This window comes from Athalia rosae, chromosome 2, assembly GCF_917208135.1.
Source record: "Athalia rosae chromosome 2, iyAthRosa1.1, whole genome shotgun sequence".
NCBI lineage: Eukaryota > Metazoa > Arthropoda > Insecta > Hymenoptera > Athaliidae > Athalia > Athalia rosae.
In genome coordinates this window covers 7809600-7829523 of record NC_064027.1, presented here as the reverse complement: position 1 = coordinate 7829523, position 19924 = coordinate 7809600, and the positions used below count along the sequence as shown (strand labels likewise).

At 36.0% G+C, this 19924-nt stretch overlaps 2 protein-coding genes across 8 annotated transcripts; one reads left to right on the top strand and one right to left on the bottom strand.

Moving 5' to 3' along the window:
* Positions 1-94: 94 nt before the first annotated feature.
* On the top strand, positions 95-1455 carry LOC105686841 (exosome complex component MTR3). The gene is made up of 4 exons (XM_012402005.4): positions 95-387; positions 537-790; positions 901-1047; positions 1139-1455. The coding sequence occupies exons 1-4, from the start codon at positions 237-239 to the stop codon at positions 1445-1447; spliced, it is 861 nt and encodes a 286-aa protein (XP_012257428.2). The 5' UTR covers positions 95-236; the 3' UTR covers positions 1448-1455.
* A 66-nt stretch (positions 1456-1521) lies between these two features.
* Positions 1522-19580, bottom strand: LOC105686833 (splicing factor 3B subunit 5). Of its 7 annotated transcripts, none has more exons than XM_048650591.1 (12): positions 19354-19577; positions 17685-17818; positions 16941-17069; positions 16589-16755; positions 15703-15919; positions 12703-15474; positions 12143-12523; positions 9405-11918; positions 9006-9126; positions 8251-8567; positions 2150-2281; positions 1804-1943 (listed from the first exon to the last, which is right to left on the bottom strand). In XM_048650591.1, exons 2-11 carry the CDS (start codon positions 17689-17691, stop codon positions 2175-2177), a joined length of 6732 nt encoding a protein of 2243 aa, XP_048506548.1. In that variant the 5' UTR covers positions 17692-17818; positions 19354-19577; the 3' UTR covers positions 1804-1943; positions 2150-2174. The 7 variants fall into 7 exon arrangements, 6 of the variants coding, with proteins under 6 accessions (XP_048506553.1, XP_048506548.1, XP_048506549.1 ...); XM_048650592.1 differs by having other exon boundaries at positions 17685-17815; XR_007277089.1 differs by lacking the exon at positions 1804-1943 and adding an exon at positions 6752-6992 and having other exon boundaries at positions 19354-19579.
* Between the last annotated feature and the right edge of the window lie 344 nt (positions 19581-19924).

The window sequence follows — 19924 nt, the reverse complement described above, 5'->3', positions numbered from 1 at the left end:
TCCTACCACTGAAATATGTGAAGTATAGTCCCTAGTGCTCTCTACTACATACATATACATATATACGATCATCAAAGATGCCCTCTATCGTCTTCAGTCAACGCTTCTATTACCATTACCACATCACGTCGATGCAGTCAGTTATTCTAATTTCACACAGCCTCCCGTGCATGGATCTTCGTGCGTTGCTGGTGACTTGTTAATCCCACGTCGATCTACTAGCTAATGAACATAAGATGCCTGTGGATCAAAAGCGAATTAACGGCCCGGAGGTATCTGTGCCGTACAGTGTTTATACCGAAGCCGAAAAGTTGGAGTCCAGTAACACCGATAAACTATTAAAAACGAGACTCGATGGACGAGATTACAAAGAGCACAGAAAAATTTGTGAGTTATGTTACGTTGTGGGTACAATTGCTCGCGATTCCAATGCATAAATTCGTCCGTTGCATTATTTCCAATATGATCTTCTTTGAATGATCCTCCTTTTTCTCCAGGTAGAACGTAATTCTACTAGCAAAATTTTTGATCGACAGTTGTGAAAACCGGTGTGGTAAGCCAAGCCAAAGGATCGGCGTACATTGAAGTTGGAACCACAAAAGTTGTTTGTTCCGTATTTGATCCAAGAGAAATCCCAAATAGAAATGAATACAGCTCTCAAGGCGAACTCTTTTGTGAGTTCAAATTTGCTACTTTTGCCTGTGCAAAGCGGAAAATACACCAGCAAGATTCTGAAGAGAAGGAGTACAGTATCATCATGCAACGATCGTTAGAACCAGCTGTTTGCAGGGTAATTCTTATTGGTTATTCATCGTTGCCGATGCAAAGAAACATGTAAATGCTTTTTTTGTCCATCATTGACCTACCAATTAACTACTTTATAGATTTATATTTTTACAGCAAGAATTCCCAAACTTTCAAGTCGATATATATGCCCTAGTATTGGACAATGGAGGATCTGCCTTAGCAGCAGCTATAATGTGTGCTAGCCTTGCTCTTGCAGATGCTAGTGTGCCAATGTTTGGCCTCGTTACGGCGGTTTCTGTGGTAAAAATCAGTTATCAGAGCTTTAGAATTGATAAGGATGCTTCATTGATTGTGTGTCTTTAAGACTTAAGATCATCAATAACCGTTTCAGGGATTGTATGGAGACACAGTGTTTGTTGATCCAACAGTTGATGAAGAAAAACTATGCAGTTCGGCCCCAGGAAAGTCAAGCCCATCTAAAAATCATGGACTGATTATGCAAGCTACTTTACCCCAACATGACCAAGTGTCTGAGTTTTTTTTAGTTGGGAACATTGATGTGACTGCTATTAAACAGTCCATTGAAACACTTACTGCAGCCAGCAAAAATATATGCCCTCTGATGCAACAATGTTTAGTCAAAACTGTCTTGAGAGCTCTCAAGAAAAAGGAAAGCGAGATCAATGAAATAAAAGACTAGCTACTAAACTGTGTTATTTGTCATCTAATTTCTATGAAAATGAATTTCTTTTGATATCTTGGAATAGAAAACACTCTTTTTTCTTGATTTTATTATATTAGCAAATAAGTTGTACAGATTCTTCAATATTGAATTTGATCAAAAAATTTTTATGAATAGAGTGGAACTGTACTTGTCTCCAGTAGTTGATAATTAATATGGTGTACAAGCCATAAAATTTTGCGTCCAAGCATAAATTAATCTTCTGGTTTTTCTGGGGGCGGACCACATGGCTGAAGCATTTTCTCCATTAGGTTGAATCTGACGCGTGCCTTCGCTTCGTTTTCAGCTAACGCGAAAAAGTTCAAAAGATCGTAGTGGCCCATGTAAGAGCTACATGAGTCTCTGTGCTGATTAACAAGCCACTCGAATTTTGTTGTGTCCGCATGACCTGTTCCAATATATTTTGACTGCAGGTGCTCCAATTGACTATGGATATTATAGCGTTCACCCATGTCTGGAATAAATAAAAATAAAACAGGTGTCTTGCGACCAAATGCTGTTGTTTGTCTGATCGGATTCGAGGTTAGAAGTTTGCGCGTGGATCCGAAATTCCAAGAAATTTGTAGATAAAGTGACTGATACGTGTGGATATAATTCGTAGTATAAATAATTGCTATCCTTAAATGATTATTGATTATTGAAACATAAACTTATACTTACTCGAATCAATCCAGTCTTGTTGAAATTATTTTCCAGTGAACAGGACGCCTTCAACTGACATCAGTTTGTGTCTTTTGTCATAGAAAGCAGACGAAATCTGCTCGAAGCTGCGCGCACGGATCAACGCATGCGCTAAAAAAAATTTAAATTCAAAAATTGCTTGGTCTTGATTTTTGACGAACTTTTCATTATTTTCGCGGGTACTCAGAAGTATAGATGATTTTAACTAAAAATCATTGACTAGTATGACTCAACTCATGGTAACGTAAGGTTATTTAATAGCACTTTGTTGCTTCCTATGACGAAACATCTAAGGATGCGTGGAAGAGGTAGTGTAGTCACACATGGTATAAAAAATGTTCAGTAAAATTACTTTGATTAGTGGTGTAGGTAATATGATTCAGAGTGAATAAAGCTTCCAAAAAGGTTGATTCCTCGAAATCAAAATTAAAGTAAAAATTCAAAGACTTCGCATAGACTTGTATGCCACTCTGTATCATATTTGGTGATGCATGTAGCATAACACGAAGCAGTGGTTGGGTGTGTGATAATGTAAAACAAAAGTTGAGTTTTTTTTTATAACACATTTTTCATTTTTCTGGTAAGTCTAAGGTAATTAATAATTAATAACAAGAAAAAAACCTTTTTCATCAATGTGTCTACAATAATTATTAAAAGGTACAATTAGCAAATTACTATGTTGTGTATTTACTTTGTGTAATAATAGATAATAATATAATTGTAATATTTTTTTTTCATATTTATAGCGCGATTTCTTTCCACGTGCTCGTTCATTTCTACAAATATAATATGGTATCTAATATTTTATTTTTTGTTTTATGTATCCACTTGGGTTATTATCAATCATTTACCTTTACTCCTATTTATATCGTTTAGTCGAATACTAAAAATACAAATTGTTTTTTTTTTTTTTTACGGCAGAGTTCAAAATTGTCAAACAATTTTGTTGAACAAATTTGAATTCTTCGCCATATGCAATGTATAATATTTATAGCTTTGCTTGAAAAATTAAGGGACTTCTAAAGCGGTTACCATATATGTATATACACATTTATATATGTACACGCACGCATTTAACCAAATACAGTGACCAGATGAATTAAAAATATGTCGTTCATCATCCAGAAGATAACATTTATTCTTTGCAATGTCTTTCAGTTTTTCAGTAACTATAATACGACGTCATACATCTGAGAGGAGTTTCAAATAAGTTTTGATACAAGCTCATCAAATTGTTTATAATTTTTCCGTTAGCAGTCACTCACTCCTCATTTTTCAAGACATTTGAAAATAAATAATTGTTCCCCTTTTTTTCTTCAAATTTTGAATCATGTAAAACATCTACAGTCATAGGGATGATGTGGGTCACAATATTGGGTTACACATACATATGTATGCAGCCAATTCTTTAGCAGCCCCGTAATAATATGAGTGTCCTTTAACTTCACTTAACTACAAGATATTCATAATATGTACAGGTGAAGCTTGCTCCGTTTATAATCTATACAATTATATAAATGTTATATGCAATAATAAAATTGTAACACAATAATACCTATACTATCTACTGTCAATGGAAATATTTTACATCGAAATTACAATTCTCATTAACCTGCATTAATTCTTAAATTCATATACTATTTCGCTACATTTTACATTACACTTCATCCCATCCTAACATAGGGTATGGATCAAATTAAAATTAGAAATTAATCCTCATTCATTTGTGTTCAAGCTATTTACAAATTACTCATGATTTTTCTTTGAGTAAAACGGAAGTATCCTAGTATTTACAATAGAGATGACAGGCGATTGGGTCAACTTCTACTTCAACACGTGATGTTTAAGCTAAATCATTTTTACCAAGATATAAGGATTTATAACAGCAATAATAATTGTGTACTGGGAAAAATTTGGAGCCACAAGTCTAAATACTCTATACACATAAATATACATATTGTAAGTATGTTACCCATAAACCAATCTGCGAATTGCAAAATCAATAGGCTGTAAGTCTGTATCGAAAGTAATTCGGAAATGCTTCAGACTTCTTTTTAAGAGATAGATGACCTTCGTTTATTTTTCACATAGTAGTAGATCAAAAAAAGCATGCCTGCTCAGTTAGTTCTCTTCTTCTAACTTATGATGCAGTTTTCAGTACTTTCCACATAATGTTACAGCATTGAAAATGTTTGTAATTCTAACAATTGTCTGATAAATCCACATGGTGAAAAATTATCAGAATCCAATGTATCTCGATACTATCTCAAATTAGTAATAACGTACAAACCTATATTTAATAGCCATCGAATGTTACGAAGCAAAATAAGGATGAGATATAATACAGCGGTAATCACTTATGGCATGAGAAACGAAAAAAAAAAAACAAATGAATTGGTAGGGTCTTTGATTATCATCAATAATCTCGATAAGTAAATTGTAAACTAATTTATTCTTAATCATCATAAGAAAGACAGATAGCTACACAAGGCTGCATTAGCATCATTTTTTTTTTACTTTAAAAGATTTATTTTACATTTATATAATATAAAACTAGATTTATTTCTTGCGGAAAACAATATTCTAATGGATTTTTATATATCGTGTCAGATAATGTCGAAAGAAAATTATTTTTAAAATGTACTTACATTTTGTTTTGAAAAACAACTAATAATAGTGACAGTGGAGTTGCATGATATTTATTATTTAATTACTAGTTTAATAAAAATTTAACAGTTTCTATATGTACAAAGGGAGATGCGCGAGTGTCTATACAAGAAATTATTTACAAAATATATTCATTCATATATTACCTATCAAATTAACATTGTATTAATAATTTTTCTTTTTATCATTATTATCATTTCCGTATATTTATGTATGAATCATTTATCATTTATCCCAGTGTTCCTCTTATTATTTATCTTTTTGTTTATAAATAAAATAAATCCTTTGTTAATTTCCCTATAACCCAGCACTGCACTAAGTTTTAAGTTGAGGCAATATTTGTACCAAGAGACTATGTTCACAGGTTGAAAAAAAGCGAGAAAACAGAAATGAATTGAATTAAAATAAGTAATTGAGTTCAGTAGAGTACTTCATAGATTGCTACGAAAATATTTCGTTCTAATAATTACAGCTTTTACTTTGTTACCGCGAGGATTTGCGAATAGTCTTCGCAAATATTTTTTTATAATTTGATAAATACGCCACTTCAGTAACTGGCAGCGCAATTATTTTATTTACACGTTACAATTAAGGACAAGGCCAATACCTGTGGGTACGTTACAAATCGACCACATAAAACATGAATGCCTCATGCCCATATCTTGCTCAGCAAAATAATAATAACATTAAATGATTTCTATGATTGCGGTTGTTTCAGACTAACAATTTAGATTCTTTTTAACTTCAATAGTTATGTATTAAATAATACAGTGCGAACAACAACAAAATAAATTAACAAAAAATCCTCAACAATCGATCATCCATAAACATAGTCTGCTGATAAAAATACCTGAACATTGCCCAAGCCTCAGCAGTTGAAATCACAATTTCATCAAGACAAGCATAAAACGAGTTTACCACGTTACACCATAGCAGACAAGTTCAAATTTCATAAAGTTGTCACAAGGCATCACTACCTGAAAATGTGTTGAGACAAGCACCAGAAGGGTTAACTATTTGTGTATAAAACACCTGATTTTTCAAGAAAGCATCGCTCACACATCGACATTGTGTGACAGCACTAGAGATGTACACAGCCTACAAGGTAACATGTTCTGGTTTTCTTTCCTTTTTTTTTTTAAACGTAGAAATAATCAGTTACATTATTTTTACTTTTTCTCAAGAGAATTGTATTATCTACGTTATACTGGTGCTATCGCACGAATCCATATGAAACCCACTTTTTGTTTTCATTTTTTCTCACCACAGCATGATATTCTGGTCCTTATTATGTTCACAAAACAGGAAACGTTATGGAATTTAATTTAATTATCTGGTGAAATAGATACTCATTTCAAAACATAAGCAAATAAGAACTCATGTAGACTCGGCATTTTGAAGGTGGTTTAATTATTTAGACTAAAACTGATTGACGAATAATAAGTTAAAGTTAATCTAAATAACTAAATAGTACTACCGAATGGTGAAGTAAATAGAAGAGTGCTGGATAGCGACAGAGATGCAAAAAATTGTGAGGAGTGCCTTAATTTCTTAACGTTCCAAACTCACATGTTTTTTCAATGTTTTAAGATCTCGCCACGTTTAATTCAGTTAATGGAAACCTTGAGGTATGGTAAACAATAATCTTTATAAAGAATAACTTCACTTCAAGTCATTATAAGTTTTAGGAATGTGTTAATTGACTGTGTAAATGTGTTTCTGGACATAATAGAAAATGTAACGCGATGATGTACTGTATTATTTAGAGCCCATAAACATTAATTCAATGATGGGCCTCTCATCTGAGTTTGAGAAATTAGAGGTTTCTAATTTATTCATTTCACCGGAGAATACCTGATTTTATAGGACTTTTCATTTATAAATGTAGGTTGAGTTTTGCTGTCCAACACTCACCCAATTACACTGCACTCGAGCAACACTGTACCAACATTGTGCGTAATTGTCGCTACATGGTCACCAGGTGGGGTCCAGCCACACAGTGATTGAACTAACTTTGTTTTAATGGACACACAAATAGACAGACGAGCCCTGACGAGCGACGGTAGCTAATCGCTGTCAAGGTCGCTCTCCGAAGGTCATTTGGTCTCTCGCGATATTCGTCGCCTTTTCGCCTGCTCCGCCGTCTCGGCTGTTGCTAAAATACCACTCGTGCTATACAAGGTGTTTGGGATTACAGTAGAACCTAAGAGTCTGGATACAAGTAAGCGCACTGGATACTGGAGAAATTATAAATATTGCAGTTCATAGCGTCAGTACAGATAGTGTATTGTTTTAAAGTAGTTGAAAGATTGAGACGTTAATAAGTTTTTCATATACTTTGATTACGTAAGCTAGTGACATAGAATGTTATCGATATTACTCATGATAGTACGAAAATAATAACATCCAGCACTCTTCCTGCGCACTTGTATTACATTACACGAGTTATTTACATATTCATTACAAATATATTTTATTTACTATTTTGCTAAATACTCTTAATAAAATTGGTATGCCCATGTAAAGTCAACATAAGCTATGAAAAAGAGATGCACTGAATACATAATATTTGTGTATTTTTACAATTTTACTTCAGTTGAATTTTTATCAGATAGTAATACAAGTGATGATATGGTGATGGAAGGCAGTGTGATAGAAATTTCTCAGAGTTATCAAAAGTTGAAAAGATTATGAGAAAATCAAAAAGAATAAACAACGAAGATTACAGATGTATTATCAAGTGATTGCACAAAGCACTTTGAAAGAATGAGATCAATATGTAATGAAGTAGCTTCACTCCATATCAAACTGACATTGATTGAGTAAAAGAACAGGTTTGTTCTAACTCGCTTAAATATGGGCATAAGAATATTCTGACAGAAATCAAATCTTGATTACATTATATATTTTGATCACAACACTACGTATAGTACATCTCTTCTATGAGTTATCAAAAGTTTATAAGAGGTGAACGAAACAAAAAAAGTTTACTGTTGGTAGTATACACAGTTCACTACTTATTATAATTATATACTGCTTTCCTCTTGGGTTCTACTGAACATGTATAATATACAAATCGAGATAACCCTGGATATGAAAGTAACTTACGGCATCGACTGAAATCAATCACACTACGGCGACTCCATTATCGGAATATTAGTACAATGATTGATATCATAATTCTTTGCATGTTTTTGCAATCTGAATCATTGAATTGCAAATGCTGTGAGAGTTTAAAAAATTTCATTTTAAAATGTTTCTTTCATATGCAGGCTCACATGGATAACATAGTGGGCAAAAATAAGTCTCTTTGATGTCTTATATTACTAAATTTTCTATAATTTTGTTTGCATTGTTTGTATTTTTTGTTTAACTTATTTTTTGACGAAGACTTGAATAATGTTCTTACTCACCAGCTCCACTTCGAGTCTTTCTTCTGTTTACGTCATCCACAGATCTAGAAGCCCCCCGCGTGTTTCCCGCAGGAGTTGCTAATGGCGAAGCAGTGTTTTGCCTCACCGATCTGCGTGTTGGAATCTCACCTATTGACTCATTACTAGATACGGATGTTCCTCTTAGTCTTTCTTTTCCAGTTGATACAGAAGTTCCACTAGTAGGCTGTTTGGTTGTTAACAATCGGCTTTCTCTGTGCACTCTGTTCGTAGCATTTGCTGTATTTGATGTGTTACTAGATATAATTTGACCCGTTGCTGTGCCGCTCGAATTCAGTCTGGAACAAAGAAATTGGAACATGATTATATTGATAGTTGATACTTTTGTACCTCAAAATTTGTGCAATCATAATAAGGTTTTATATCATGAAATATAGCAAAGAGAAAATCACATAACAATTCAAAGACATAAGAAAAAATAATCACTGAAGTAATCAAAGATGACAAATATCACAGATGAATGAAAGCAAACAATTTGGCATATATGACTGATCTGTAGAAGTGAATTATTCCATTTCATCTCACTAATAAATGTTACGATTATTGTAAGCAAAAATGGTAAAGTCGGGTGTCACAAGAGTCACGTGAATCTAATTAATTTGGAACATAGCCCATGATTTTGAGTAATATATTTTTATAAATCACCGTAGCTCCCACTCATGAAAGGGTAAGAGATTTTAGTATCGACAATTTGCAAATTAATGTTCAATATTTACTTTTGATCTCTAGGCTTTGGAGACGCAGCAGACGCCTCATCCGACATTCGCATTCTTGCTTTTCCCGCTATTTCGATGAGCGGTTCGTCGTCTGAAGAATCCACTTCAACTAAAATTGGTCCTAAAATTGTGCAAACAGATATTATTAGAATTGGAAGTTGAAGGGCGAAAATGTAGGGTACGAAACGGTTGCAATCGAACCAATCTCTGTGTATCGTGTGATACAAAATCGTTGAGCAAGATTTCTTGTCAAACCTGTCTATTCGGCCAATTCGGTAGATATTCGTGAATAAAAAGACTCTTGGATGAACATAAATTCGAAATAGCAAGTGCGGTTCAACTCAAAGTGGTGGAATCCTACATTAAATTATTAGCAAACTTATAATTGTTAAGTAATACCTTTTTTTGATTTCGATAGTACGTTGAAGACTTTTCTACTAGGCTCCTCCTTGGTAGAAATCTGTTTTTTAGTGGCTCCACTCTCTTCAACCCCCATGCAAGCTTTGATTAATTCTGCAGCATTTTCTGAGCATTTCCGTTTGCCTGGTCTAGGCTGAGAATCATCAGCGGTACTGGAAGCGACAGAACTTTCACTTTCTTGCCTTTTTCGTTTCCCACTCTTAGCTGTTGAAGCATTAGGTGATAATTTAGACACCCCCATCTTTGGACTTGCTTTTGCATAGGGTGATATGCTGCGTCGTTCTTCAATTTTATGTTGACCATGTGGACTGCTTTTTGGAGTTTTAACAATATCGGGACTATTTAACTTTTGTGATCGTGTTCTCAGTGATCTTTTTTCGTTATTTTCTGTTGGAATTTCTATTAAAAGCTGTTCTAAGAGCGATTTTGGTTTAACATAATCATCTGAATTGTTAGAGTTCAATCTATCAAGAAAATGTGTATCTTCGTTATCTTCTATACATATAATGTCTTGTCGACCTTCAAGTTCCTGTTTTCTTCTACGTTTTCGTTTAGCATGATCAGCTTCGCTAGTTTCTACATCTGGATTATGTGCTGCTGGGCTGGGGGTTTCATCTCGTTGTGAAACGACCGGATTGGAGTACGTATACAAAGGAGGAGTGATCCGTATAGGTTGAGGGTCTTCAGCCAGTGGCGATTCAACACTAGTGTCCGTGGTATCGCTAACGATTTTTTTAACCACCTCGTCACCAACTTTGTGTAAATTAACTGGCGATTCTTTAACCAAAACTTGTTGAGTTTGAACATTAGCTTTTTGACATTTATCAGATTCCGATTTAATGACACAACTTGAATGCAAAGGATTAGCCACATTGTTAGGAATATCTATTTGCCTTGTATCATCTAGCTTTACCACTAAATTTGGTTCAGTTTTAATCTCAGGTGTAAAATTTTGAATATTTGAGCATGTATTTTCTATTTTCAGATTTGTTTGGATTAACGTGGGCTCAATTTTATCTGTTATCCCTTTACTGTAAGCAACGTGATTTTGAATTACAGGCACACCATTATTATTTTGTCCAAGAGGACTATCGCTTAGAATATTGGTACAAGTGTTGTCTGAAATAATGTCTAAATTTTTCTCCAACGCTTGTTCGACAACTTTTGATTGTTCATGATTCACGTTGGGTTCATCAAATTCATTTTCGTTATTTGTATGTTTAGGGCTGTCAGGTTTAACAACTGTTTTTACTTCGAAACTATCCAGAAGTCCAATATCTTTGATTTCAGGTTTCGTACACTGTAGGAGTTCATCGCCACTTGTTGTTGTTAACGTAGGAGTCGCAATAACAGTAGTAGAAGCTGTAACCAATGGACTCTGAAAATTTTTGCTATTGTCTGTAGTTTCTGTACTTGTGATGGGCACATCCTCGATATTCCGTGATGTTATAAATGTTGCTTTTTCACTGGACACATTTGTTACACAATTCTCACTGGAGTTCACAGTTGTGTCATGTTTTAACCGATTCTCTAGATAATTAGCAACGGATACGGGGCTTAGTCTTTTGGGATCACCAGTTTTCAGAATTTCGGAGTTTGAACACATATTACTATCGCTAGTCGAGGAAGGCACGTTCTTATTGGTTGTCTGTAAAGGAGTTTCTCCCTGAATCGCATTTTTATTAGTAGATTGAGGTATGGACTCGGTTGTTGGTCTGTGCAATGGGGACTCCCCTTGATTTGGTGATTTCTCTGATAATGCATCCATAGATTCAATCCCGGAATCCTCACCTCCGCCGCCATTTCCAACTCTTTCCACATTTGCATCTACACCTAATCCTACTGGAACCGTGTTTTCCAGTAACTTCTCTTTCACTTTTGCTTCTGTTACGTTAATTTCGCCAATCGGCAGTATCGGCTTATTCGATAGATCAATATTTTGAACTCTAATTGTCTGTTCTGTGTTGGTAACTGGTGTATTCTGTGAACTCTTCAAAAGACTGATGCGTTGCGTGTTATCTGACTTATTCGCTGGATTTGGTCGATCAGATTGCGATTTTATTACATGGTTCTGAATAATTCTCTTATGAGATTGATCTATCTTATGCCTGTTGAGGTTTGGGTTTACCTCATTTTTTGCAGATACATGATTTTTTATTTTAGGTGCAACACCATGAATTTTGTTCAAAGAAGTTGAATTCATCTTAGCACCAGACCGTTCAGTATCGCTTTTGCTTTTAGAGATTTGCCCTGGTAACCTGTTCAATGTGTCTTGTGGATTTTTAGATATCACTTCAGTTGCACTGGAAGGTGGGGGCTTACTTTCAAGGCTGCTTGGAGGATGTGGCGTATTTTGAGTTGGGGGATTTATACTTTTTGACCCAAGGGTGTTATTCTCGAAACTCGTACTGGTTTTTGAATTAGATTTTTGCGTCAGGCTATCAGAAGGACTCTTGTGACCATGGGGTTGTGTCATCTCTGCACTCTGAGATTCTGTAAAACAATACGGTAGGAAAAATCTCAATACAGTCATGAATAACTAATTTTAAACGACAAACTCTGATATAGCAAACATGTTAATTTGAAAATCTTGAATTAATACTACTTATTGAATGTAATTTATTGATACCAATGATTCCTCATAGCCGAGTGACAGAAAAGGAATTATTCAGCTAAACTGTTTTCGTAATGCACGACATATGTATAATGGAACACACCTGCTAAAAGTAGATCCTTTTCATCCATCAAACTTAGACGTCTTCTTTTTTCATGACTGACGAGGTCTTTTCTGATTCCGTTGATTTCCGTTAACCTTGATGCAACCACGCTCAAAGCATTTGCAGTTTCGTTGACAGTTCTGCTAATGTCACTATCGCTTGTTCTCCTTACTTCCCCAATTTTTTTAACTTTGCTCGTGACATTTTCCGTTAGTCCAGCTTCAGTTTTCTTGATGGGCTGCCCTGGGTTCCCTTTGAAACCAAGTTTGCGCCATTTTAGCTGGTTATCCAGAATTCTACCACCAGATAATAAGTTTTGCTCTCGATACAAGCCGTCATTAGTGTCCGATTTCTTCTTAGAATCTCTTCTTTTTGTCTTACCTAGAAGTGGAATGTAGTTCAAATTTAAGAGACATGATAAAATTGATGAATTATCGGTCAATGATCCAAACATCAACATCTAAAATTTGATCTAGTGTGAAATAGATATGGATAGTGGAATTTGCGGTAACTAATGGTAAAATTTAAACCGTAGACAAGAAAAATATTTATGTATTTACCTCCTCCAATTTTATGTTCGCTTGTATGATTTTGGACTTCAGTTTCCAATTGACTTTTTGCCAAAACCTGCTGAGCATTTGTAGTTGGATTCAGAATTGCTGATTTGTGCTTAACTGGAGATGGTATTCTACTATTCAGTGGTATATCATCTACGTCGCTTGCTTTACTGGAACTAGGTTTAGCTATTAATGTTTGCAGCTTTGGGTTATCCAATGGAGAGTCTTGTTTCGACACGTTTGCTTTGTTCATGGCAGTTTGAAGTGTGCTATTTATCTTGGACACAGTGTTAGTACTGTTAATGATGGTTGAATTAGCTAATGGCAACTTAGATGTGGATGAAGTACCAATTATCATGCTTAAGGATGACTTTTTTTGAAGCAATTTATTTCCATCGGTAGATTCTTTCATTTTTTTCAGTTTACCACGCCTTTTTATTGTTAAAGAATCAAGCTCCCCTTCTTTCAAGGCCTTTTTTTCCTTTTTTCGGATTTGAACTACAGACGCGTTGCGACCTCTTAAAGAGATGTGTAACGGAGGCACTCTAGGTTCATCACCACCGGGACCTGAACTTTGGATACCGGCCGAAAAAATTTTATTCACAGACTTATCAGCTTTCCTGACCGGCGGTGTGTTCACAAATGAGACATCCACTTTATACGCAGGTGTAACTGGTTCAGATTTCTCCAATTTCAACCGCAGTTTAATCTTTTCCCCAGGCATTGGACTGTTAGCAGATTCTCTGCTAGATTTTATCCTATTGTGTTTCAAACTGCCTTCACTAGCAGTTGACTTTACTGTTGTCTCAGAGTCAGATTGATCTGTATTTGTTGTGGTGTCATTTCTTCTGGAAAAATTGCTGTCTGCATCATCGTCTGAGAATATGGAATTTGATCTGTCATTTGACGGAGATGGAAATGAAAAAAAATCATCCTGGTTGTCAACTGCACTTTCTGGTTCAGAATCTGAACTTTCGCTGGGCATTGGTTCCAGAAGACCAGTCAATGGATTTATTAAGAACTGTCGAATTTTTCCTGTTGACGTATATTCTGGTTCCGGCTCTTCTTCCCTTTTTGACGGCTCAGGCATTTCCAGGGTGGCTGTCGCCGACGTTGTGCTTACAGCACTCATGTGATTTAATCGAGGCACATTTTGTGAAATTGATGCAGGAGCTTGACTTGGTACAACATTACGCTGTGTGGTATTAACTTGAGCGCCTTGTGGAACAGAACTGTTTTGAACATTCCACGTGGTGCCATTTCCTGTTGAATTCTGATAGCTTCTGCTAAGGATATTCTGACTCTGACCATAACGAAAATCTGTCGTCGCACCAGTATTAACATTCTGGTTTTTTAATTGATTATGATGCAATTGTTGCTGTACGTTGAGCATCTGATTTTGCTGCCCTGAATGTGTTGGTTGCTGCTGCTGCGGAGTTGCTTGTCTAGGGTAAGGTGGAGGTGTTGCCTGACGTATATTCCCTAGATAATTAAGCCTTTGTTGAGCAGTGTTAATTCCTGGTCCAGAATGGAGCATTTGCTGTTGCAAAAGCTGTTGATTTCCCACTATTGGTTGTTGTAACGGGGTATTACTATTCTGGTGCTGAAGTAACTGCGGTTGAGCAAGTGCTCCTGCTTGTTGGGGATTCAGTTGATTGCTATTTCCACTTTGTTGACCGATTTGTTGTTGAGCCATGAGCTGCTGTTGTTGTTGTTGGAGTATCAGCTGTTGCCGTTGCTGTAAGGACGCTCGAACTTGTTGATTACTTAATGGGTGCCTGACAGGTAGTTGATTTTGTATCTGTACCTGAGCTGGTCGATAAGCTAGTTCTTGTCTGATGGGAAACTTTTGCTGGATTTGTACTTGGGTATGCAATGTCGACGTTTGCATTTGCCCACCAATTGATACTTGGTGCGCACTTTGGGTCGACGGTAAATTTTGCGCTGAGGCTATCACATTTCCAGAGTGTTGTTGAGTTATTGGGGTTTGTTGATTAACATTAACGGTAGCGAATGCTGATGGGCCAGAACTTTGGGTCAAATCAGGGACAATACTCGAAGCACCGAGCAAATCTTCAGTTCGCAGTGACTCTAAACTCGGTGGTGAATCACTCGGAGAAGTCAAATCTTTCCTTCTGGCAATTGGTTTCTTGGTGGGTCTTATGCGATTCACTATCCCAGTACTTTCTACAGTAGCTGGAGGTAGCATTTTTTGACTGGTTATAATGTTGTTGGGATGTGAGTTACCATCATTTTGTAACAGATTTACTAGTAGTGGACTCGACAATGCTACTTGATTCCCACTGCCGTTTGAACTGTTGGTCAAATTATTACCATTGGCCGATGACAGGCCTGAGGCTACCGCATTTACTGGTTTGTATTGATTTGTCAATGGTCCAGTTGTAACAGGTAAGGTCGTTGTGTGACCAGTGCTTAATGATGTTACAGTTATCAAAGTATCCTGTGCAGGATAGGGCGGTGGTGGTTGCGTATGATGTTTAAATTGCACCGAATTTTTAACAGTACTAGCTTGTGATTCACGGTTGTGTATGGCTTGGGCGGCATGTGTCATGCTGGCGAATGGAAATGGGCCGTTGTAGTTATTCCTCGGCGAAGTTCCAGAAGCAGGTGTAGGTTGGGTACCAGAAATTCCACTACTGCTGCTTCCCGCGGTTGGTTGAACTGATTTTGCAAGAAAGGGTGGAATTGGATCACAATCTGTTGGAGCTACCACATTAGGCGATCGAAATTGGGGAGTCTTTTCTCCTGAAGCACCTGAAAAATAATTAGTTCAATTTGAAACAAAGTTTGAAATGATTTAATTTTCTCAAGATGGAACAATTCAAAGCTATTTTTTAACATTAGGAACAATGATTTCGGCCTCTGGAGGTATGGTTACAGGAAACAAGGCAAGGTGCAGACGTCAAATAATAAAATTACATATGCGGTATCCAAAATATGAGACCACACTAGACTAGGCTGTAGAATAAAGTAGTTAATTACCAGCAGCTATGATTTGCGCAACATTGCGTAGGGCTGAGGAAATACTGGATGCATTACTAGGTCCAGCTACAGCAGCAGAAGAATCGGATTCACCATGACTGACTTCTATTGGAGGATCGCCTTGGGTCTTGGATCCCCCATCTTGAGAGGAGCTGGAGCGCAAGACTATTTCTTGTGCCTCTCCCCCAAAGCGACTAGCTATCCTCAAAGATATCACCTAGAAAATATTCAATGAACATGAGAAATCTTGTTTCAATACGAAAAATTAGGTTCATCAGGTAAGTAAACCCTAGAACAGGTTTTTGGATACTACATTGAAATCTATCATGGTTGTAATATCTAAGAGCAAGTATCGAACTTTTATTGTGTGGTAGCAGTAATTTCTTCATGCGACAGTCAAAACTACAGACAAATAATATTTTCATAAAATTTCATATATTATTAGTTATGATAGACTGATGTGAGAATTTATCCAAAATATTTCAACTAAAACACAATTTCGTCAACTTCAGTCTAGCAATTAACACAATTAGACTGGAAATCATTAAAACTTTTCTGGCGTTATAGTTTTACACTCTTTTGATGAATGTGTGTAGTAGTGTCTCTAGAAGTTTTCACCATTACGTCACATTAACACAAGAACGATAACATTGAAAAATTCTATGCAGAGAAACTGATTTTATTTTGGACATTCGTTGTTGTTACATGATGTGAAAAATTGGAGATCAAAAAGGCAGAGTTCAAAATAATATAATGTACAGCTGGAGGTCGAGTTCTTTTTGTAGGGAAATTTAATTATTTTGTATTTCCAGATTGATTACAGAACTGGATGTGTACGGAATAAATTTACGAATAAGAATGGATGCTAAATGGATGTTTTCATTACCTGATCTCCTTCAACTTGAACAGAGAGAATGCCCAGTTGTGTGAGAGTTGATGAGCCTTGGGCTGCCAACTCTCGTAGTCGTAACGCAGCCTCTCTGGGAATTGAAAATGTTACTCTCACGGAGTTCCATGGCTCCACTTTGTTCACCCGCAAACTCTCACCCTTTTCTGAAATACATCCACAAATGAAGTATTCGTCGATTTTATGGTTCTACAGTTACAATCATCCATAGTTTGAAAAATCATTTACGGTAGATGAAATTGGGAAACAAAAAAAATTACGTATTGATGTTAGTACTAATAGTAAAGATCATAAAATGTATGTAATATATAAGTTTTAATTAGACAACTACCTTGACAGAGCAGGGTTTCGAGTCGTTCGACGATAACCTTGAACTTGTGTGCAAATTCTGGGTCCCCGAGATCCCCCTCGCACGTAACTACCGTCTCGATCAGATCACCATCGCTGTCTGCCGCCATGACTTAAGCGAAAAGAAATGAAAATATTACAAAAATTCAATGGCCTGACAGAATTGCAGTTTATTATTATTCCAAATGTTGAGCGCTAAATATGAGTTGAGCTATTTTACCTAATTCAATTTGATAGATTAAACCTAAGCTGTTAAGTTAACGATGAATAAATGTCTGAAATGGAAACTATGAAATACAAAGTAATGCTACATAGTAAACACTTTAAGATTATTGTAAAAACTTTCACTTGACAGAGAAATGGAATAAATTTTATTTAGTTAGAAATGTCATTGCTTTACACAAGTTAAAATACATTTTCATTGGTGGAAGAAATTCGATTTTTCGATTGAGCAGTATCTACAAAGTTGAATGAAAATTTCCCTGCAACTTCTACACTTGTTTTGACCAATGATCTAAAATACTGTGAGATATACAAGATAGAGCCAAGTTTGGAAATGGGATTAAAAACTTCTAGTGATGGTATTTAATGCATACATTTATGTGTTTTCAATAAAGTGATACTCATGATGGACAAAAAGTGATGCAGATTTAGATTTGGCCCAGCAGAACACATGATCATGTGTTATATAAATTCAAATTTCAATCGACTGTATATCATTACTTACCAATCATCAATCACATAACTACCCGGGGAGCCTGGGGACTTCTCAAGGTACTACTGTACTGTCTGTTAGTCCACCGAAAGGCTGCTTCTTTGTGCCAAACCACCCCAGTGTCGTTTCTCTAACACCGTTGCCTACTAATACAACAGAATTATGAACGTTATTGCCATAGCAGTAAAGATTTGAAGGATAACATAGAATCACACAATGAACAGTATTTGTAACCAACCTACAGAAGAGTATACCCGTAACTAAAAATATTTATCAATTTAAATACAGCGCGTATTTTACACAGATAATGGAAATGCAACGCAATCCTAAAGACATACAGAAGCAACGGAGTGATTTGGAATAGTATTACGCACCTGTCTTAAAGCATTAATTCATTCAAAAACCACAGCTCTTGAACTCTACTTATTTTGAATACCCATGTTCATGTGAAATTGGAATCGCATTAACAAAGCAAACGAAGGATATGATGTCTAGCTAATCATGGTAATATTTTCAAAATCAATGGGCCTTGTAAAAAATGAGAGTGTGATCCATTCTGGCACAGGATATGATACGCTGCTCAAAAGTGTACAATATGGGTTAACTAATTCATAGGCAAAAATTATAAAAGATTATAATTGTATGATTTTACCATCCCACATAAGTGTTTCTGATGATATTATTTACTAGTACCCTAAATTCAATGTATATCTGTATTAATTTTGTGAGCGGTTGGAAAAAGCAAAAGGCTGAAAACCCAAGCTAAAGATGCACACGATAACCAAATGCTTTGAAATTATTGGAGTTTGAATAAAATGAATGACAGTCGGTATGCACAGAACAAACTTGAAAATGAGAGTAAATGTATGAAAACTACTCGGTGTAGTCTAGTAAGCGAGTCAAATGTGACAGGTACAATTCAAAATAATGAGAAAATGATTGAGCATAAATTTGAGCAGTTAAAGGTTGAAAATGAAGAAAAAAAAATTGTAAAAAAAACTTGCAAAAAAAAATAAGCGACAAATTGAAAACAATCACAAAAACACTGTGCATAAACAAAAAGTGAGGCAAATATAAGCTGGGAGGTTATAATTTGGCGAGAATTTTCCAACAATCATACGTGATGTTGTCGATTTTAAATGTTTGAGACACATTAACCGACTTATGTTGACAGAATTTTATGTAATACCAAAAAGAAAATGATCTGGGAGGCACCTTTACCATTCTCGAACAGCAATTAAAATCTTTTGGGCCACAGGACGGGGGCTCGATTTCTATGCAACGTAAAATAGGTTATAGGCTTGATTTCGAACCTAGGCGTGCCTTCTAAGAAATCGTGCTTGCCATTTAAATATGTTTCAGTGATAAAAATGTGATTTTTGATAAAGGTTGTGGGCGATTTTGGGCAAAATAAGGCGCTTAGATCATTGGATATCGGGGGGCCACCATTTTGTCCGTCGGGGGAGGTGGACGTGAAGTGGGCTCAAAGCATGCTCAAGATATGCCGTCAAAAGAGAAAAATTTTCAATTTAGAACTTATTTTCGATATACGTAGTTTCAGGGGTTTTATCAAATAAAAATTCGGTCTGAACTCGTACAGTGCATAAAGTTCAGGGTCTGGCAATAGCTTTAGCACGGGGCGATTTGATACCGTATGAACACAGGAAAATTCTAACGTTACCCCATTTCTTTCCAACTTCGTGCGGGATTTCTCGCTTCCAAATTCCACCGAGACACAGCACTAACACACTAATCTTGATTGAAAATACACCGCGCTGCCCTTACTTCACTTTATGCACACTGCGTGCGGCAAAAATTGCGAAAAAACTCGACATAATCGGCAATATAAAGGGACAAGTCATAAAACGCCATGAACAATAACAAGGAGCCGCCATTTGCAATGGAGCTAACTGACATGCGCAAATCAATCGCGCGAAGCACGCTGGGTATTTGTAAGGCGCCATCTTGCGAATTATCTTGAACATTATCAACCTAACCTCCCCCTCCCTGCTTAAAGAACGATCTATTACATATGCGTTACATCTTCGAGATTCACAAGTTGAGATGAACACGAATAAAATTCAACACATTTGATGCTTGCCATAAATTTTAATCATGGGTATGTTACAGATCTCCAACAATGTTAGGGTACATTTCAGTGCCTACAATACGAACGCATTTGTTTCTCAACACGAAAGAAATGCAGGAAATACTTACCAAACCAAACAACGTGAAGTTTTTCAAGCTATGGC

Excerpts from the sequence above, each read along its gene's own strand:
- LOC105686841 (XM_012402005.4), top strand. The coding sequence starts at position 237 with ATGCCTGTGGATCAAAAGCGAATTAACGGCCCGGAGGTATCTGTGCCG. Across the intron at positions 791-900 it reads TAGAACCAGCTGTTTGCAGG|CAAGAATTCCCAAACTTTCA; the intron begins GTAATTCTTATT and ends ATATTTTTACAG. Across the intron at positions 1,048-1,138 it reads TCGTTACGGCGGTTTCTGTG|GGATTGTATGGAGACACAGT; the intron begins GTAAAAATCAGT and ends TAACCGTTTCAG.
- LOC105686833 (XM_048650591.1), bottom strand. Across the intron at positions 12,524-12,702 it reads CGAACATAAAATTGGAGGAG|GTAAGACAAAAAGAAGAGAT; the intron begins GTAAATACATAA and ends TTCCACTTCTAG. Across the intron at positions 8,568-9,005 it reads CCAAAGCCTAGAGATCAAAA|ACTGAATTCGAGCGGCACAG; the intron begins GTAAATATTGAA and ends TCTTTGTTCCAG.